Here is a 21833-nt window from a genome sequence, read left to right as displayed (position 1 = left end):
TGAATTGTTGAATGTGAAACTGATGATGTGCCCTGTAAACTTTCACTCAATCCACAATAAAAACCTTAAATTAAAAAAAAAAAAATGAATAGGCAAGAAAATATGATATTACTGTATCTGACAAATGACTTGTAACAATTTTTAAAAACTTCTACCCCCCAAAACCCTCTCTTTTAAAAAATGAACAGAGAGCTTTGATCAGGCACTTCCCAAAGGTCAGCTCTACAGGTGATCTACAGGTGACCCACAAACTGATGAAAAGATTACTTACTAGTCATCAGGGAGCTGCAGATGGCAACCACAAGGGTATTCGTGTACATACCGAGTGGAATCCATGAGTCCAGGACTAAGCACAACCAATGTCAGTGAAGATGTGGCCAACGCTGCCTCAGACACTGCTGGCAGAGGGATACAATAGAAGCACCATTTATACCCCTTGAAAGCCAGTACTCATCAAGTTAAATAAACCCTAAGACCCAGTCACTCCTCAACACCTAGCCAAGGAAAAGCAAAATCTATGTCCACACAAAAACATGTATAACAAGCCAAATGTGAATATCCAGCTACAAGAGAATGGATAAACAAACTGAAGTGTATTCATAGAATCAAATTCTACTTGGCATTGAAAAGGAATGAACGATTGATACACACAACAACCAGAACCTCAAACCATGTCGGGCAAAAGAAACCAGACCAGAGTAGTACATACAGTACGTTTTCCATGGGATTTTAGGATATGTAGCGCTGATCTATGATGACAGAAGTGAGAACAGGGCTTGCCTCCAGGAGGCAGTGAAGGATGGGCTGGAGGGATCTTAAGGGATCTTACTGGAATGGTGGATATGTTGTATGTCTGGATAAAGATGTTAGCTACATGTTGTTGTTAGGTGTCATCAAATCAGTTCCAACTCATAGTGACCCTATGTACATACAATAGAAGGAAACACTGCCTGGTCCCATGGCAGTGTTATGTTTAAGCCCATCACTGCAACTACTGTTTCAGTCCATCTCCTTGAGACTTTGCCTCCTTTTTGTTGACCCTCTCCTTTGCCAAGCATGCCGTCCTTCTCCAGGGACTGGTCCCTCTGATTCCTTGTCATTTATCAACCCATCACTTAAGATCTGAACCCTTCACTGTATTTAAAAGTAAACTTCAGTATCCCCGCCAAAAGTCATTTGTACAGATTTCCTGACACTCGTCAGGTCCTTCTGCTGTTCTCTTTGTATACTGTAGGAATAGTTTAGTCTAACTTTATTATTTTTAGAATGAAATTCAACTGTGATTTCTTCTATAGGAAGTAACCTTTCACTTAGTATTTCGTGAGTTTAGTGATTCAGCCTGTGGCTTTTGGCAACAAATGTTATCATTCATGCTTGACCGTATCAGTTATTTACCCTAGTTTTACTCCTTTGTCACCTACTCCCATCCCAAACCACTTATAATACACATTACCCTCATATCAACCACAACTCTTACCTACATAGATATGCCACATAAAGTATAACCATGCCCTCAAAAGTACACGTACATGCATGCACTAACCTGTGGCCTTCTGCGTCCCTTTTAATGTCTACATACAGATATTCATATATAGTTTTTTTTATCCTACTCTTGACTGATTTATCACACACACGTATTCCTTCCAGAGTGGGGGAAAGAGTAGATGAATAGGTATTTGTAAAATAAAGTCTTGAAAGTTGCCCTAGATTCAGCTGTTGACCATGTGTGATGCTTTGGGATAATGCACTGGACTGTACAGGGTTTCCAAGGCTGTACATCTTTACCGGAGCAGAAAGGCTCATCCTCTCCTGCCAGTCTCAAACATTTTGGTCCCAGGCCCCTTTTATATTTCAAAGATTTTTGTGGCTCTCAAAAAAGCTTTCTTTGTAGGGATTGTATCTATCACTGTTGCTGATAGGTGCTATCAAGTAGGTTCCAACTCATAATGACCCCACGTCCAGCAGAATGAAACACTGCCCAGTCCTGCGCTGTCCTCACAATTGTTAAACGTTTGAGTTCATTGTTGCAGCCACTGTATCAGCCCATCTCCTTGGGGGTCTTTCTCTTTTTCGATGGCCCTCCACTTTACCAAGCATTGAGTCCTTTTCCAGGGACTGGTCCCCTATACCATGGCCAAAGTACATGAAATGCAACTCACCGTCATCACCTCTAAGGAACATTCAGACTGTACATCTTCCAAGATGGATTTGTTTGCTCTTCTGACAGTCCATGGTACTTTCAATATTCTTCACCAGTACCCCGATTCAGATGATTCAGTTCTCTGGTCTTCTTTATTCATTGTCCAGTTTTTACATGCATATGAGGTGATTGAAAATGCCATGGCCTGGGTCAAGCGCATGCGCCTTAGTCCTCACACGGACACCTTTGCTCTGTAACACTTTACAGAGGGCCTTTGCAGCAGTGCCCAAAGTAACATGTTGTTTGATTTCCTGACTGTTGCTTCCATGAGCATTGATTATGAAACCAAGGAAAATGAATTACATCTAGCAATAATTATATTAGAAATGACAAATAAGATATTTTTGAAATGTTTATTCATTATTTTTAAAGTCACAATAATTAACTAATTACAAGTTAATAAAATAACACATTATGGAAAAATAACCAAATTTTCCAAACACGCACACGCAAAAAAAAAAAAATCGCGTGGGAAGAGTGCCTCCATGGTACATTTTTATAAATCTCTTTAATACTCAGCTTAATAGAAGGCGGCTGGGTGTGTCTGTCATTTCAGCTCTAGAAAACTCCACTGCATTCTCCTGTAGGAGTAAGAGTCACCTGTGACAATACTGTCTCAATATTGTTATGAAAATCACATTGACCCACAGATGCCTGAAAAAACCACTGCCTTGTTTAACTATGTAGGGTGGGGGGATACCTCCCTGGTCTAATTGTAACCCCTTGCGTGGCTAAGGCCATTTTCAGAGAATCAGAATTCTCCCCTAGGGCTCAGCAGAGCCTCATAGACCTATTATAGCAGAGACGTTTCCTGGTCAGCAGGTTTTGTAGAAAGAAGATGAAAGATAAGCAGCTCAAAAATCATTATAAATAATTCATTGAACAAAGTTCCTTGTTTAAAGGAAACATCCAAACCCTTTGCCATGCAGTGGATTCAGACTCCTGGTGACTGTCAGAGTAACACTACCTCAGGGCCTCAGGCTGTGATATCTACGAAGGAGGCCTGGTGGCACACTACTTAAGCACTTAGCTGCTGCAGCTCCGTGAGAGAAAGACGTGGCCATCAGCTCCCATAAAGATTGTAACCTAAGAGACCCTATGGGGTGGGTGTACTCTGTCGCTAGGGCTGCTGGGAATTGGGATCAGCTTCGAGGGCACACAGCGACAGGACTCTTTATGGAAGCAGATTGCCACATCTTTCTCCCACAGAGCCACTGCTGGGGTCACACTCTCTGCCTTTTGGTTAGTGTTTTAACCATACCACCACTAGGGCTCCTTCCTTGTTTATAGATTAAAAGTGTTTTTCTTGTTATAAATAGTTGCCTTAGAGAATTCACTTCCTTGGATGACAACATTTCAGTGTCAGTGTTCCTATGTTCCACCCTACTTTTCCGAAAGAGTCACCCAGACTGGCTTTGTCACCAGTAGTGAATGAGCTTACTTACACATCTCACCACAGCCTTACCAACTTTGGATGTTTTCCCTGCTTTTTTTGTTATCGTTACAAATTTTTTAACTGGTGTGGCTTTTCAGCAAAGGTATTCAACAACATGTATTTACTGTGTGTGTTGTGCCAGGATTCAGATCTCTCCACCTCCCAGAGCTCAAAGTTGGGTGAGACAAGTACCAGCAGGAAGAGGCGTGTCTAACCCAGTGTTTGATTGAAAGAGGAGGGGCTAAAAGGAAGGGTTTCCTTGGTGGTGACAATTAACTCTTGAACTGATTGGTATCTGAAAGACAAGGTGGTTAGCTGTAGATTGAAATAAGAAAGGATGTCCAGAAAGAGGAACAAAGCATGTGAAGAAGCCCCAAAACAAGACCACACCACTGATGTAGCAGCTAGAAGGGAAGGAGAGAGGAGGAGGGGAGCGTGGGGAGCTGAGGTGCTGAGACCCGCCTGCTTCTTCCCAGGAGGGATTGTGCGAACTCAAACGCGACAGCAAATCAGTTTTCTGTGGAAACCCTTTCCAGGCCACAAGGCATCATAGGGCTCATCCCTGTGGTGGGATTAGGTTCTTGTAAGTACAATAAAGGTGAAATATTTGGACTGGAAAGAATTTCTGTAGACTTTAGAAATTATTTACAAACACAGTGCTTCTTTTAAGCTGGCTTTGGTGATACCGCTTGGACATCTTTTTTTCTTTTTTCTTGGTTTCAGGGTTCAAAAAGAATTCTTCGCTCCAATGAGATCATTCTTCCAGCTAGTGGGCTGGTAGAAACAGAGCTCCAGTTAACCTTCTCCCTTCAGGTAAGCAGCTACCAGGTCCTGGGCCACATGGCCAATCTAGCCCCAAAGCAGTGTTCTGTTCTGAAAATGGCCAAAGCAGCCACCACGGAGCCAGCTAAGTGTGGGTGCTAAGACTCACGCAGGCTGCTGAGAAGTGCACTAGCTTTCCTTTCTTCTGATAGCCATGTTAGTCATGGGCTGTGCCCACTTACCCTACCAACCTCAACCCCATCCGCTCTTAGTGACCCACAGCACGCGTGCACAAGTGCGCGGGCACACACACACACACACACACACGCATGCACACACACACCCGTGGAGTGCACCCCTGCAGTCTCATTTTCCGCCCCCATTGTAATCCTACCTCTCCCCTTTTCCTTATCCCTCCTGGTGTATTTATCTCACATCACAATTCCAATAGCCCAAATTGAAGCCCATGGACAAAATAGTAGATCTGATGGTCAGCAAAGAGGCAGTGTTCTGAACACATGTGGAAAGGATGCCTGTCACCAAGCCAAGTCAGATCTCTTTGACAGATAGGAGAAACAGAAGCCCAGATAGATTGTGTCCCCCTTCAGCAAAACAAATACCCACCCAGGATCCCCTTGCTTAGTAACCATACTTGGCTCTGTTTTGTACTTTGATAGTATCCTCATTTCCTTAAGCGAGATGCTAATAAGCTGCAGATCATGTTGCAAAGGAGGAAACGTTACAAGAACCGGACCATCCTGGGCTATAAGACCCTGGCTGTGGGACTCATCAACATGGCTGAGGTGAGAGGAGCTGTGGGTCTGTCATCCACTGGGCCCAGCCTTCAGAGCTCAGCCCATGACCTTTCTAGCCTTGTGGGGAGCTGTTTTCGTTTATTTTACAAATTAATTGTCTTACTGGAAATTCAGGTTCTACCTCTTTTTATCAAGGACTTGCTCTTGCACAAGAAATTTTTTCCTTTAACTTAAAAAAAATAATCCAAACTTATAAAAAGCAAGCTGTAAACTGTAAGAATAATATAAAGATTTCCCACATACTTCACCCAGATTCTTCAGTATGAGTCCTTTGGGAGCCCATTATTGGCATGATGCCCTATAATGGCATTTTATAACATCTTAATTTTGCAGAATGTTAATTTTTGTAAAACTCAGAATACTCTCCTTCCTTCCTGGGCACTGAGCCACCATGCAGATCAGAACATTTATATTGATAGAGTCTGACCATTTTAACACAGTCCCCTTTCAGAATTGGCTGAATATCTCAACAAGGACCTTCACAGGCCCAGGATGTAACATAGGCTCCCGTGTTGCATGGGGTTGTCCTGTCTCTCTAAGCCTTCAGTCTAGAACAGCCCCTTAGGTTTTCCTTCTCTTTCATGACCTCAACATTTTGTAAGAGTACAGACAGGCCGGTTACTTTAATGAATGTTCCTCAGTTTGGGTTTATCTGATGTCTTCTCAAGATTAGATTTTTAAGATTATGCATGTTTGACAGAATTACCAAGGAAGTAGTAATGTCCTGTTCTTCTCCATAAAAGACAGCAGGTGGCGCTCAATGCAGATTTGTTCCTTTACTGGTCATGCTGATTTGTATCTCTTGATTACTATGATAGTGAACTAGGTTCCTCCCACGTAAGTTAATTGACACATAGTTTACCCTTATTAATGAAAAAAATATTGTATGGGCAGACATTTTGAGACTGTAACTCTCCATTTCTTCATCCTACTTTCACCAACAAGTTTTAGCATCTGTCAGTGATTCACGGCCGAGTCCATATTGCCATTCTGGTGGCTAAACAATGGATGTCTAATTCCATCATTCCTCCTGCGTTCATTAAAGTTGGCTTTCTGTTGTAAGATGAGCTTTCCCTTCTCCTCCCTCATTTATTCATGGATTATTTGTATCTGTTATGGAACTTTGTTGTTGTTACGCACCATTGAGTTAGTTCCCACTCAACGCAATATAGGCTCTACAAAGAGCAACTGGTGGGTTTGAACCGCTGACCTTGGGGCTAGCAGTTCAGTGCTTATCCTACAGCGCTACACCAGGATTCCATTTGGGAACTATCATTGCTTATGCTCCCTCTGTTGGCCAAAGCTAGGAAATGGTTTGCACTCAACTGCCAACCTAAAGATTGGAGGTTTAAACCCTGACGCTGTGGGTTAATGCGCCAGACTGCAAAGACGTTTGAACTGCAAGGTCGGTGATTCAGGCTCACCAGCTGCTCCTTGGAAACCCTGTATAGGGTCGCTATGGGTCGGAATCGACTCAACGACACTTAACAACAACAACAACCCATATAATAGAAAAGGCCTCCCTATGTGCTTCCATTAAGATGACGGCCAAGAAAGCCCAAAGGGGCAGTTGTGTTTAGTAATGCATGTGGTCACCATGAGTTGCAGGTGTCTCGATGACATGACCTAGGCACTTTTTAAAGAAACAGCCAAGCCATGCCCTCCTGTCAGGATTGGTTAGAGAGTGTAGAGTAGAACTGCCCCAGAGGGTTTTCTTGGTTAGCCTCTTTATGGAAGCGGATTGCCAGACCTTTCTTCCTTGGTACCACTGAGTGGCTTCAAACCACCAGCCTTTAAGCTAGCAGTTGAATATAAACCATTTGCAACTCCCACAGACCTATGTACACACTCATGTATGCATGCACCTCTGTATCTATTTCCACATCTGTCTGTCTGAGTTCACATCAGTAACTTCAGTTCTAATCCAACACCTTAGGATCTTTTTTAGCCTTCCCCCTTTCCATAGAGTTGCTTATTTTGGCAGTTCTGTTGTTGTCGTTAAGTGCTGTTGAGTCAATTCTAACTCATAGCGACCCTATATAAGGTTTCCAAGGTTTCAGTCTTCTCTGGAACAGAAAGCCTTGTCTTTCTCCCATGGAGCAGCTGATGGGCTTGAACTGCAGACCTTGTAGTTCACAGTCTAGTGCTTGCTATACACCAGCCAAATCCCCTTAACCCTATTTAAAAGGGGGCCACAAATCAGTTTTAAAAAGCGTTTGAAAGTTGTACATTTGTAAATTAAATAAGACATTGAGAGCCTTGGTAAGCAAACTATGTGAGCAGTCCCAACCCATCTTTCTGTCATCCTCGGGCTTGTTACCACAGTGAGGGAAGGGCTAGGGAAGTGACTGAACACCATTTCTCCATATACTGTAGCTCCTTGTTACTAGACATGGTGACCACTACCTTCAGCCCCAGCCCCAGCAGCCTTGAACGTGAAATTCTTTGTGAGGACTTAGACTAAAATGCAGTCCTTGAGATGTGCAATCACTGTTAACCCCAGGCTTTGGTTGATATCTTTGAAGCACGTGGGCTTACCTAGTGACAGCCTTGTCTGAAGATAGTATTCAAGTAGGACCCTGAAGGCAATGAGAGGACAAGTAGCATGGATTTAGGCAATGATGAGAAAGAAAATGTCTTTTCAGAATACCATTACCATTGAGTTACAAACTCTTTTGTATGTATGAAGATGGACAACTTTGTGGACTTTTTGATAGTCATATGTATCTGTTGCCACCCTTTGACTTAAGGTGATGCAACACCCCAATGAGGGTGCTCTGGTGCTCGGCCTACACAGCAACGTGAAGGACGTCTCCGTGCCCGTGGCAGAAATAAAGATCTATTCCCTCTCCAGCCAGCCAATAGACCATGAAGGAATCAAATCCAAGCTGTCTGGTAAGATGTACGCAGTGCCTGGAGACCCTGTGGGCCACAAAGGGGGGCCGAGCCAGATCAGACAGTGTCCTAAATGTGCCTGGGAAAGAAATGTTCAGAGACCCCTGAAAATAAAACGTGGCTGGGCTGTGGGCCACTCCTCCCCAAGCAGTTTTTGCGCTAGAGTGGAGCCATCGTTCCAGCCCCTCCAAGTTCTTAGGCCAGGTCCTTCCACTGCATGGCCGTCTTACTAAGATGTCTGTCCCCAGATCGCTCTCCGGATATTGACAACTATTCCGAGGAAGAGGAAGAGAGCTTCTCATCAGAACAGGAAGGCAGCGACGACCCATTGCATGGGCAGGTAACCCCACACATGGCCCCTTAGGGAACCATCAGAAGAGTTAAGTCCAGACCCTTCCGAGCTTCCCAGCCTCACTCTGCCCACTCCCCACTTAGGACCTGTTCTATGAAGATGAGGACCTCCGGAAAGTAAAGAAGACCCGCAGGAAGCTGACCTCCACCTCTGCCATCACCAGGGTGAGCCTCATGGGCCTGGGATTTTCCATGGAGGGGCAGTGTGGGAGCCATGTAGTCAGACGGCTTGGGGGCCTTTTGAAGTCAAGCTTCTGACAGGCCTTTCTCGACATGTCAGAGCCAGTTAATTGGCAGGAATGTTAGATTCTTGAGACTACTTCCGGTTAGAAAAAAGGTAGAGAACCCCGGTTTCAATTTTGGAACAGATAATGTGTTTCTGAGACCTATCTCTCATTTCCAGGAGCTTGTGTCCCACTCTAGACTGTCCTCAAAGACCAAGCCCGTTCTCTGCAGGGGCTGCCCCATTTTCAATCATTTGATGAGCTTATCCAGAAATCACAGACCACAGTAGACTGTGGGTTTGGTCAGGTTTCGTTATGTTGGCTGTGGTTCTCACGTTAATGGAGTTGCTACCTTGGAATTGAATACCTCTAGATTATGTCTCCTGTATACGATTTCCTCAGAGTCACTATTTTGGGCTGAGAAGCTGAAGAACTGAACTCCTGGGTTAATTCTGACTGGCTCTGGCGTTCCTGAGTGGGGCTTAGACGTTTGAGGAGCTGTTGCGCTGAGAAAGTGCCAGCATTGTCCCCAGAGGGCTCCTGACCCTGAATTCCAGAGCAGCCTAGGGATCAGCCCCTGAGAGTAATTTCTCCTCAGTTTTGGCAGCTGAATATCAACCAGCCCCTCCAAATGGGTTGAGCCTAAGCCGGACATCCCACCACAAAATGCTGCTCTACTCCCACATCCGAGTGGTCACCAGGCTGACGTGCAAATTCCTCAAGCCCCGACCTTGATTTCCCCATCTAATCCATGGCTAAAAAGCAGGACAGCAGCTTCATTATTCTTGTGTGTCTCATCTGGATGGGCATCCAAAATGTCCAAGAAGAGGCATGTCAACAGATGAGCTTGGTACCTGGAAGGCAGGCCCTGGCACTGACCAGGGGAGAGCTGTAGGCCACTGGCTCTCATGCCGCCGCCACTGCTGCTCAGTTTCCTCTTTCCTGCTGTCACCAAGAAGAGGCCGGATTTCAGCCCGGGTACCTGTCCCCACTGTCACCCAGGCCCCCACCCTGAGCACTGCGAGCACTTGCCAGTCAGAGTTCTAGTCAGTTTTTTCGTTTGACCTCTTTCTGGTCACATGTGTTCTGTTCCTGCCAAGGACACATTGTTCTGTGCACACCAGGCAATTTGCTGTTCCCTGGATGCGTCTTACACATCTCTGTGACTGGGGACCCAAGTTGTTCTCTCTGCCTGGAGTGGAGTGCCCTTTCTTCAAAGGCCAGGCTCAGCCTTACTTTCCAGTTTATCATCTTCACGCCCAGGTGGTGAATCTGCCAAGAAGTACTTTCGACCACTCACAAGCTAGGCACTGCTCCTCCCAGTGTTGGAGGTGAGCCTGCTGGAGATAAGGCAGCTCGGCCAGGCCCTCAGGGTAGTCGGGGTCTAGTTACACAAACAAGTCTGAGCACCTGATGACATACAGTGGGATCTGTGCTCTAAGACAGAGCTCTGTCTGAGGGACAGCAGGGGCACTAAGGGCCGGCGCCCCACTGCCCAGGTGCGCCAGGAGAGCTTCATGGAGGAGATGCCGAAATGGGTTTTTTTTGTTCTGTTTTTTTCTTGAATGTTTTCCTGTGAGTTATGTGATAGTTTACATAGGAGAACATTAGTTTTACGTTCATCCTATCGCATATCGTTTCATTGCCATGGTTACAATCCCCTCCATGCATCATCAGCCATCCAAAGGGTATACCCTGCAAGCCTGCCCCCTGGTCATCAGCACACAGCCCCTCTCCCTCTCTGGGTCTAAAGTCCCCAGCTGCTCCATCTCTCCACGTCATGGTCTCTGCCTCCATCTCAGGCATCACTGCTTCTCTGGATAGGGTCCCACTCTCTGCTCTTCTCCCTTGGTGGTCCCAGGGACCTCCGCTTCTAGACTGCAAAGTTAATCATGCCCCTTCTTGCTGCAAAACATCTACCTTTAAGTTTCCAACCCTCACAATCAGTCCTGATAACAATTATTCACTATTGTATCACAAGAGACGTATCTGCATTTCCTTTCATCAGCCCCGCCTAGACAGATTGGATACTACTCAGTGGAGATTCTACCTTCCTCCATGCCCTCTGGATCTAGGTTCCCTCTTGAAAGCTTGTAAGCCAGAAGCCAGTTACTTCTTGCCTTTGTAGCCTCCCTCACCCCTCCATTTTGGGTAGCCAATGTCAAAGTTCCCATCCCCGTCTACTCTGTGTATGGAGGGGGTGGGAGTGATCCTTGCTGTAAAGATTTGTTCCCTCTTTTGAACTACTGCATCCATAGGTGTAGTTCAAGTTCATCAAATTATATCAGATTACTCTTTTTTTCCTCTTCTTTCTTGTTCTAGTTGAGCTCTCTCTGATCATCCAGTCATTGAAGCCAGGTGGAGTGGGTATTATCTGCAAGTGTGGGTGTTCTTGTGCAGATGCCTTTTCTTCTTATCAGCTGGATGCTTCACAAGAGTTACAGATAACTAGTTCTTCACTAGGTGGATCTGGGGGACCTTTTTATTCCAGTTGGAAGGTGGCATAGGGACAGGCCCAGAGGTTCAAAGCAGCATGCATGTTTTTCAAAGGACTCTAAGGTCATTTCCCCTCAAAGTCAGAATGTGTAGGGTTGGATAATGAGGTGAACCCCACAGACCAGCTTCCAAGCCTCACATAAGCTCTGATCTCCAGGCCCTGGAAGAGTTAGGGGGTCAGATTTGCATTTGGGGAGCACACTCTGGATTCTGGAGGGAAGACTGGAAACTGGAGGTGGATGGAAGAGGGTAGAATGTCAGCTGAAGACTGTGATGGTGATCACAGAGGTGTTCCAGGAGGAGGCCTAGAGGAGAGCAATTGGCGTTGCAGCCAGAACAAGAGAGGCCAGGAGTCCATAAACCCTGGGAGACAGGCTGCGTGGAGGGGAGAGAGCCCAGGCTTGAACTTGGTAGCTGAGCAGACGGGTGCCTTCATTCATCTGGAGAAGGAACTACAAGGAGGGTCTGGTGGGGAAGTACTGTGTTTGAGGTACCTGGGGGATTGGCAGGCAGATGTCACCTGCTGACGCTGTGAATTGAAGAAACAGATTTAGGAGGCATGGGCATGGGTGGTGTGGGTTCTGGGGCTGACGAAACCTCCTCCCTCCGTCTATGCCACAGCCCTAGGAACCACACAGGCCTTAAGTCCCTGCCTGGCTTTCCTGTTCTGTGTAAAGTGGACTCTTCTGTGTATGATTTGCTGAATGTGGGACTGACGATCTGTTTTGTAAACCTTCACTCAATTCACAATAAAAAGTTTTCTTTTTTTAAAGTGAATTTTTGTAATATTTTTTGGCTTGAACTGATCACTGTTTGCAAGTAAATGTGGTTTGAGAACAAGTATGCAATTTATACCTGCAGCAACCTAACATCAAACAGAAGTTTGTGGCCCTCCTGAAGCGATTTAAAGTCTCAGATGAGGTACGACTCCTTATTCCCAAGGGAGACGGTGAGTAGGATCCCAGGTTTTACCCTTGGCACCTGGGGGTGCTCTGTGTTGCCACTGAGAGCCAGAATTCCAGGGCTGTGATTCCTCCCCCACTTCACTTGCCAAGTGACCTCCCAGGAGCTGTTGACGGTAGCTGCAGAAAGGCTGTAAGCTACTTGAATGGTATTCCACGTTACTCGGGGTTCATGGTATTTGGAGATGTGGGTAGCCCAGTTTTTACCCACCTATTGGTGGTTACCCAGGCTTTCAATATGGAGTATCAATAGTGAGTCCAATTGTTTTTAGAAAATGTCCCCACCCTTGCCCCATTAAACATCAGTGAACAGGAGCCTGTGAGGTGGGCGTGTCCTCCATGGTCAGTCCTGAGTAGCCAAGAACTGACCGTTGTTTCTAGAGAAGCCTGGCATCAGTGCTCAAGGCTTGTCTTCTCAGTGGACTGAAAAGGGGGTGAGAGTGGACATTTCTCTGTCCATCAGTGATAGAAAAGCCCACACAAGGCCATGTGTGCCTAGACACAGCTTCTCTAGCACTGCCACTAAGTCCAGAGGGTGGTGGGCTCAGGAGGCACACTGAAGGGTGGCTGACCTCGCCACTCCCTGCTCTCAGGGTTGGATCACGGAAAGGGCATCGAGACCACCCCAGTGGGTGTGGTGACACTACAGCATGGGGGCATCGTAAGTCAGGAGAAACAAGCTGGGTGCCTCCCATCATCCTGAATAGGAAAAAGCTCAGATTCAAAGATGTCTTTGTTCCTCCAGGTGGGCTTCGGGCTGGAGCATGTTTCACGGGAGCAGATCCGGGAAGTAGAGGAGGACCTGGATGAGCTATATGACAGCCTAGAGATGTACAACCCCAGTGACAGCGGCCCTGAAATGGAGGAGACCGAGAGCATCCTGAGCACACCAAAGCCCAAGCTCAAGTGAGCCCACCTCCTGCGTCAGGTTATCACCCTGGTCACAAATGCACACGTGGAAAAATCTGCATGTAGAAAAATCTATGAAAGAGAGGGTCTGGGTCGGTGATTGGATTCAGGTGAGCTTTCAGGTTGGCGTTAGTGGTCAGGTTTGGGTCAGGCTCAGGTTCAGGTAAGACTTTATTTATTATACTGTAAGTGAAAGAATTTTTCTAGGTGCATATTTTTCTGTGTGCTTTTATGGCAGTGAAATTTTTCTGTGGACAATTTTCATGTGGTCTTCTTTTATGTGTACTTTTTTCGTAGAACCCAGTCCTTCCTAGGCCACCACGGTCTCCCAAAGTCCCCTCCTTCCCCTTCCTCTCAACTACTAGGGAATTCCAGTTGAAGCTCCAGCTGTCTGGACAGAGGTCATTGATTTTCCTCTAATGGACTAAAGTCCTAACAGGACACTCCTTTGAAGTCGTCTGGTCCAGGCCGTCTCTCCACCTGGAGCCCAGTTGTTGGTCTTTCTTGTTTTGAACCCCAGCTCCATCCGTCTCTCCAGGAGCTGCTGTGTGAGCACAGTGACCCTGACCTGCCTGTGCTTCTTCACCGTAGGCCCTTCTTTGAGGGAATGTCGCAGTCCAGCTCACAGACGGAGATCGGAAGTCTCAACAGCAAGGGTAGCCTCGGAAAAGACACCACCAGCCCTGTGAGCGAGACCGGGGGGGAGGGCATGGGGTGCTGTGAGCGAGACTGAGGGGCGGGCAGGGGGTGCTGTGAGCGAGACCGAGGGGCGGGCAGGGGGTGCTGTGAGCGAGACCGGGGGGCAGGCGAGGGGGTGCTGTGAGCAAGTCCCCAAGGGGCAGGGGGTGCTGTGAGCAAGACCTAGGGACGGGCAGGGGGTGCTGTGAGCGAGACCAAGGGGCAGTGGTTGTTGTGAGCAAGACCAGGGGTGGGGTTCTGTGAGCAAGTCCAGTGCTTGGGGGGGTAACCATGGGCAAGACCTGTGCTGGGGGTGCGATCCATGGGCAAGACTATGGGAGGACAGGAGGTAGAGAGGCTGTGAGCAAGACCGGTGCTATGGGTGGGGGGCTTCTAAGAAGAGTATTCTAGGGGGCCCATGGGCAGGACCAATGTTCTGGGAGGGTGGGGTGGGGGCTTTGAGCAGGACCAGAGCTGAGGTGGGTCCAGGTAGCGTTGGGCCTCTGTCTCTCTGACCAAGATTTACTCTGTGGCCTCAAAAAGTGGTCTCACCGCTGTCCTCATGAGTTCCAGCTGGAAACTTTGTTCTCCTAAGGCATTGCTGGATCTGCTCAGGTGGCCCCTCCCAGAACACACAGTGCCCCCAGAGCTCTCCCTGGGCGCTCAGGACCTGGTAACAAAGTGTGTGTGACATGCCTCCAGATCTGTCCAGGAGACTGTAGGGAGACTGTCAGCTGAAAGACTTTAGGATTTAATGGGCAGGTTTCTGTTTTGTGAGCAAGGAGGGAAAAGCACAGGCCTGGCAGGAAGACTGGGCTTGAATACCATCTGAGGGTTGCTGTTGGAAGCCCCCAGGGCTCTTCTGTAGATGGAGGAGCCTGAGTCTTCGACAGCATGTGTCACTGCAGCTTTGCTCTCAGGTGAAGCTGACAACATTTATTCACTAGCAGGCCACAGGCTCACCCTGAAAACAGGTGCCGGTTGTAAGGCATGATTTGAAGGGAGTGAGGCCCACTCTGTCGGTGAAAGGGCTGGAGTCTGCAAAACAGCCAGCTAGTGTGGACATCCCGTGGTTGCCTTACTATCTGTGGCCACCAGGTGGGGCTGTCTTACCTCTTATCACTGTTTAAAGGCTCAGAAGGGCATGTTGGGCCCACCAGATGCGGCCCTCAAGGTGTTAATGAGGAACCATATAATAAAAAACTGTCTCTGTGCTCTCAGCCACTTCCAGCCCAGTTGTACGGTAACCTGGAACGAGTCAGGCTCGCTTCCTGGACTGTATGTGTTTAGGATGCGGCTTGTAGCTCTTCCCTCTGTCAGCTTTTACATGATGGTCTCAGACAAACATACAGAAAAAGTACTGGGGGCAGAATGGGACTGGTTTGGGAGTTTATGCTCTGGAGGCAGACTTCTGAGTGTGAATCTCCACTCCACCACTCCACTTGCCTGTGTAGTCGTGGGCAAGCTACCAAGCCTTCTTGGTGTGCCTTACAAGGTAGTGTGTAGATGAGGGCGCGAGTGCAGGCAGACCCCTAGTGTGGCCCTTAATTGATGGGCTCCATGCCTGGTGAGCTTGGTGCCAGCATAAGCTGCTGTTGCCTTTATGATTATGTTTCCTCAGAGCCGTTTCAGATTTGAACTCCTGAAATTGATCAAAGCTAGATGTCTTTTTAGCCAGTCCTTCAAAGTCTGGCTCCATTGGCCAGATTTCAAACTCATTTTGCTGGTTCTCTGCTGATTTTCTATTTGGAAGAGCCCCATATGTTTGGATGTGGGTGTGCAGCTTTGGAATCCTTTCTCTGAAAAGCACTTTGGTAAATACAGAACAAGGCCGTGCTCTGCCGTGGAACAGCTCTCAACGCAGTAGAAAAGGAGCGTTGAGTGTACCTGCTGCATACGCATCTGCTGCCTCGGTGTCGTGTCCTTTTCCTCTCATTGCCTGCATTCAAAGTTATTTTCTTTCCTGTCACCTGCCTTTTTGTTCCTCAAGTTTTTGGAGGTTTCAGTTTACCACTAGAGCTGAAAGGAATTTGTGCTTATTGCAGTTGTTGAGTTCTCCCAGGAGCTGAACACACAGTAGCAGCAAAATGGGGTTTTCTGAGCTGTGATAGCAATAGGCCCTGCCAATTGGTACCAGCTCAGAAAACTCTCAGAGAGGGTGGCCAAGGAATACCGGCTTTCCATTGACACTGCCTGCCACTATTTCCACAGCACTATAAATAATGGAAAGAGGCCCTGCTGGTTAAAGTGCTTGACTGCTAAACTGATTGTTCCACGGTTCGAACCCACCAGCCACCCCGTGGGAGAAAGATGTGACTGTATGGCTTGATACAAATTCACAGTCTTGGAAATGGTCGGGGTAAATTCTACTCTGCCCTGTAGGCTTACCATGAGTTAGAATCTACTCAGTGGCAAGCAGTTGGTTTTGGGGGGAGTGCCAAACGAATAAACAAATCTAGAAGCAAGGGTGGCAAGAATGATCTCACATACTTTGGACATGTTATGAGAAGGGACCAGCTCTGAAGAAGGGATCGTGTTTGGTAAAGTAGAGGGTCAGCTAAAAAGAGAAAGACCCTCGGTGAGATGGACTGACAGGATGGCTACAATAATGAGCTCAAACACAGACTGACTATGAGGACAGCACAAAACTGGGTAGCGGTTCACTCTATTGCACATAAGCTTGCTGAGTTGCTAATGACTCAGTAGCACCTAACAGCAGCAATTTTCACATAATTGTAAATTTTCCTAATTCCGGTCTGTTGTTGGTTTCCGCATTCAATTCTATTGTGATTGAAGAGCATACTGGGAGGAAGGTGGGTATCCTTTATCTTCTCTGACTCCCATGTTCCCTACAAGAAACAAAGACACTCCCGGAAGCCTGAGCTCTCCAGCATCCAAAACTTGCCACTTTTGCAGACCCACACCTCGGCCCCAGCTGCTCTCGACTTTGACTTTGCTGTGTGTGTAGCCAGAAGTAATGTTGATAAATGTAAAGAATATGGTTATGTATCTGTATTTGTAAATTTTTAATACAAGTATTTACAAGATGTTGTTGTTGTTAAGTGCCACCGAGTCCGTTCTGACTCAGCGGCCCTGTATAGGGTTTCTCAGGAACAGCTGGTGCATTTGAACCACTGACCTTGTGATTCAAACGACCTTGTGGTTCAGTACTTTATCCCACAAAGCCACACCGGGACTTAACAGAAGATGCTAAGCAAAAAGTCATCCAATATTAAGCCACTTAAGGCATGAACTGATTCTCCATTTGTCCCTAACTCGTAAATGCAAGTCTTCTGTTAGAGAGTTTTCTGGATGTTTCCACCAAGCAAGAAGCATTTGGCTACCATAGATGCCTTTAGTCTCAGAATCAGAGGTCTGCACAGAATTTGCTTCTCAGCGACTTCTATAAGCCAAGCCTAACCTGTTACCGACAAGTCAGTTCCAACTCACAGCAACCCTACAGGTCAGAGTAGAGCTGACCAGAGGGTGTCCCAGGCTGAAATCTGTACAGAAGCAGAATGCCTCATCTTTCTCCTGCGGAGCAGCTGGTGTGTTCAAACCACCGACCTATCAGTCAGCAGCCAAAAGCTCTACCAGGGCATAGGACCCCCAGGTGGTCCTCCTAAACAAGGCTGCTTCCTGAGTCCAGGGTCAGAGGCTTTCTGTGGCAAAGCCCTCTAAACTCTGAGCATCTCTTCCTTAGTGACATCTTATTGGGTCAGAACTTCTGGATTCTGTTACTGACTTCATGATTATAAAAGTAACTTCCCTTTCAGTGTTTAGTTTTTTAAAAAATATATCCCTTTTGAGATAATTGCCACAAAGATTTTATGAGGTTGAAAATTAAGTGAAAATATTTTAAGACTTTTAAAGACCTGGAAAAGCAAGTAAGGGTGGTAGTTACTTGGATCAGTGATGACTAATAAATAATTAAACTTTGCAGATGGAATTGGCTGCTCTAGAAAAAATCAGATCTACTTGGATTAAGAACACAGATGACAGCTTGACTGAAACAGAGACTCTGGTATGTATGGCTGAGTCCCCTGCATCAGCTGTGTCCATCAGTGCCTGTACCTCTAGAAATAAAGGGAAACAAGGCTCAGGATCACCCCGGAAAGTTTGCCTGAACCTGCAGGCTTGTGAATGTTCTGCATTCTCTTTCTCCCCAAACCTTGACCCATGGAAGGTTACCCACCCTAGAGACCAGGTTAGGCCCTAAATTAGTAAAGCAGACGTGTTCCCATTTTGTCCTTTTGTTTGATTGGATCAAGCACTGTTTCAGATCGTTTCTTCCCGTCTGTCATTCTGATTTACATCTTCAAAACGACGCCCAGTGTGTTCCCTATCCAAGCTCTACCCCTCCTCCGGTGCTGTTCTCATCGTGGTCAGGAAACACACACAGGTCAATCTCGATGTGATTGTTGGTCAGTCAGCTCCTTCCTCTAAGAGACCCAGGACCTGCCCAGGACAGCAGGCTTGGCAGGCTGCCCACAGTGTCGCTGAGCTGCGTGCTGAGCCCTGAAGACGCTTGATGACTGTGTCCAGGTGTCCACCACCACTGAGCTCACACTCCGGGGAAAACCCGCCTCTACACACCTGGTGCCACACAGGCTCAGTGGGAGTCTGGGGAGTACCAATAGCGTCTTCCCATGGCCGGGGACACTTGACCTGGGCCTCCCAGGATACACCAAAGGTTTATGAGAAGGATGCAGTTGGTGGGAGGAGTCTACCATCTGGGGATGTGTATGTATCATTAACCCTTCTGCTAGTCCAGAAGAGCTCATGAAAGAAGGCTTGTAGCTTGATATTTCCTAGAAGGAACCCTGGTGGTGCCGTGGTTAGGCACTTGGTTCAAACCCACGGGCTGCTTTGCAGGAGAAAGATATGCTAGTCTGCTTTCATGAAGATGGCAGCCTTGGAAACCCTGTGGGGCAGTTCCTCTCTGTCCTCTAGGACTGCTGTCCGTCAGAATTGGTTTCCTATAGTAAAATCTAACAGTAACATCCAGCATACGACAAAAGACGTGGCTCGAGATGCCTGTAAAACTTACTGCTTATACTTTGCAGTTCAGTGACCTGAATACCCTAACCCCCACCCACTCCATCTTACCCCCCTTCGGCCCTGCTGCATGTGGCAGACACAGTCATTTCTTCAAGGTAAAGTCCCAATCTTATCGCTTCCTGCCTAAAACTGTCCAATACTTTTGCCCAAATCCGAGAGACATAACGTTGCGCAAAGGAAGTCAGACATAGAACGCATACCATCTGATTCCCCTTACGTGGAATTCATCAGCAGACCAAACTAATCTGTGATGACAGCAATCCCAGGATTTTTACCTCTCAGAGTGGGAACCAGAAGGAAGGGATACCCAGGAATCTTCCGTAACTTCATCTGGTTAATGATCAAAATGTCAAGCTACACATTTTTAGCATGTGCACTTTACTTTATGGGTGTTATTCCTCAGTAAAAATGTTAAAAATAGAAAGAGTGAGCAAAGGCAGGGAGGTATGAAGGTTCCTGGCATTTGTGAGCACTGTGGAGTGGTCTCCCCAGGGACTAGAGTTACAACGATCAGGAAATAGTGGGCCCGGAGGAGGACCTAGAAGTGACTAAGGTAGACTAGGGCCAGATCATTTGTTGTTGTTGGTAGGTGACATCAAGTTGGTACTGACTCATAGCAACCCTGTGCACATCATAACGAAACACTGCCCCATCCTGGGCCAACCCCACAACTGCTGCTACGCCTGAGCCCATCACTGCCACCACTGTGCCAACCCATCTTGTTGGGGTCTTTCTCTTTTTCTCTGACCCTCAACTCTACCAGACATGACATCCTTCTCCAGTGATTGGTCCCTCCTAATAATATGTCCGAAATATGAGAGATGAAGTCTGACCATCCTGGCTCCCAAGGAGCACTCTGGCTGTACTTCTTCCAGCACAGATCTGTTTGCTTTTTTGGCAGTCCATGGAACTTTTAATATTCTCCTCCAACACCATAACTCAATGCATCAATTCTTCTGGGGCCTGACATGCCACACTAAAGAATCAGGACTTCATCTAAGCAGGACAGAGCTGTCTGAGCAGTAGCATGATGTGCTGAGCTTTGTGTTTTAGGAAGACAAAGCGGGCATGAGCTGGCAGGGTGACTTGAGGAAGGGGAAATGAAGACTGTTGGAAGAGGTCTAGGGAAGAGACGCACATCTGGCTGGAAGGGGGACTGAGGCCTGGGGCAGACGTGGAGTACAGAGATAGGATCACACAGCATCAGTCTCTACATAGGGAGCAAGGGAGGCTTCAGAGTAAGCAGCTGCAGACATCACGTCTACCAGCCACAAGGGTACCCTGGTGAGGGGCTAAGAGATGCATCCAGGAGCCCTTCCCCTGTTCACCTAGAGAAGCGAGCTCGTCAGCCCATTGTGTGTTGGCACATATTTGTAGATGCTAAGGGCACAGTGGGTACACTGAGTCACAGTCCACAGTGACAGAGTCCTCAACTATCAAGGGAGGTGTTTTAGAGCCACACGCTACCAGGACAAGAGCACAACTGGATGACCCCTGTGACTGGTAGACCCTGGCAGGACTCATCGCGGCTCTTGGGCAGTCCTTGGTGAGCAGTAGCCTCATGTTTCTTTTCCTCTGGCAGGAGATCACTGATCAGGACATGTTTGGCGACGGAAGCACCAGTCTTATTGTTCCAGAAAAAGTGAAAACCCCCCTGAAGTCCAGCAAACCTGACCTCCAGGGCTCTGCCTCCCCCAGGTACTCAAAATCGGAAAGAAAGTCCTGAAAGGTAGGGAGGGGTGGGGACAAGTGAGCAGGTGACACAAGCCTATGACTGTATTCACCATGCACCCAACACAGACCCCATGGCCCGGGAAGGAGTGGGCTACAAGAGTTTAACCCTCCTCCTCCCATCTTGGCAGCAAAGTGGACATGGCCCACACACCCCGGCAGAAGAGGAGCACCCCCCTGAAGGAGCGACAGCTCTCCAAGCCCCTGAGCGAGAGGACTAACAGCTCTGACAGTGAGCGCTCGCCCGACCTGGGCCACAGCACACAGGTACCTCAGGGCCCCTGCCAGGGCCAGGACTCGGAGCCTCCTTCCCTGGACTGCACTTTCTGATTTGTCGTCTTCTTTGGACAGTTAGCTGGGTAGGAGAAGAGAAATATCATGAAACACGCTGAATAAAAAATCTTGAAGAAAGACCAAAATCAGACAAGTCTAATATATTTGTTACTTAACTGCTAGTGTTATTTAAGGAGCTCTGATAGCATGGTGTGTTGTGAGTTAGGCTGCAAGGTCAGCAGTTCGAATCTCCCAGCCTCTCTGTGGGAGAAAGATGAAGCTTTCTGCTCCTGTCAAGATTTACAGCCTTAGAAACTCTGTACAAGGTCGCTATGAGTCGGAACCGACTCCACGGCCCACCCCTACCACCCTTGTTAGTTACTTCAGTGCTGCATGGCAGGGAGCCAGGGCATCAGTCCACCCTCTGGTTCATCCTGCTTCCATCAGATGTGAGTCTGAAGACAGGATAGTAAGTTACTTGTTCCAGAGGGTGGTGTCATGGATTGGATTGTTTATCCCAAAAATATGTGTCAGCTCTTCTGGGCCATGATTCTCATTGGCAATTCCGTGATGATGTGATTACCCCTCGTGGTGTGATCTGCTGCAACCAGCCAGCCAATTTGTATGGGAATTAGGGTGGGATGCAACACCCTGACTCAGTCACAGCCTTGACCCCATGTAAGGAGAGTGTCCTGGGCGGTGGTGGCTTCATCACCTTTGCTCTTAAGTAAAAGGAGAAAGAAGCAGGCAGAAAAAGAGGGATCTGCCACCAAGAACGAAGACCTAGGTATAGAGTGTGTCCTTTGGACCCAGCGTCCTGAGACCCTCCTAGATCCAGGAAAAGATTGGTGTCAGGATGTGTGGCCATCTCCCAGGAGCTCTAGGCCCACAGATGGTGAAGGAGACAAGCCCGTCCCTCAGAACGGACACAGAGAAAGTCTCCCCTAGAGTTGGCACCTGAATTCAAACTTTTAGCCTCCTAAACTGTGAGAGAAAACATTTCTGTTTATTAAAGCCATCCGCTTATATTTCTGTTACAGC

The 21833-nt window shown here is 47.4% G+C and overlaps 1 protein-coding gene across 1 annotated transcript in view; it reads left to right on the top strand.

Moving 5' to 3' along the window:
• The window catches only part of PACS1 (phosphofurin acidic cluster sorting protein 1), a 232045-nt gene that overhangs the window by 186855 nt on the left and 23357 nt on the right, over positions 1–21833 (top strand). Inside the window, exons 3-13 of the mRNA XM_006860900.1 lie at positions 4359–4448; positions 5075–5200; positions 7963–8107; positions 8356–8447; positions 8543–8623; positions 12040–12099; positions 12886–13046; positions 13641–13734; positions 17671–17751; positions 20371–20486; positions 20651–20786. Of these exons, the coding sequence (XP_006860962.1) occupies positions 4359–4448; positions 5075–5200; positions 7963–8107; positions 8356–8447; positions 8543–8623; positions 12040–12099; positions 12886–13046; positions 13641–13734; positions 17671–17751; positions 20371–20486; positions 20651–20786 (1182 nt within the window). The remainder of the gene's footprint in view (positions 1–4358; positions 4449–5074; positions 5201–7962; positions 8108–8355; positions 8448–8542; positions 8624–12039; positions 12100–12885; positions 13047–13640; positions 13735–17670; positions 17752–20370; positions 20487–20650; positions 20787–21833) is intronic.

Source organism: Chrysochloris asiatica, unplaced genomic scaffold, assembly GCF_000296735.1.
Source record: "Chrysochloris asiatica unplaced genomic scaffold, ChrAsi1.0 scaffold00040, whole genome shotgun sequence".
Taxonomy (NCBI): Eukaryota; Metazoa; Chordata; class Mammalia; order Afrosoricida; family Chrysochloridae; genus Chrysochloris; species Chrysochloris asiatica.
The sequence above is the reverse complement of the archived record's forward strand: the minus strand, read 5'-3'. Positions and strand labels throughout refer to the sequence as shown.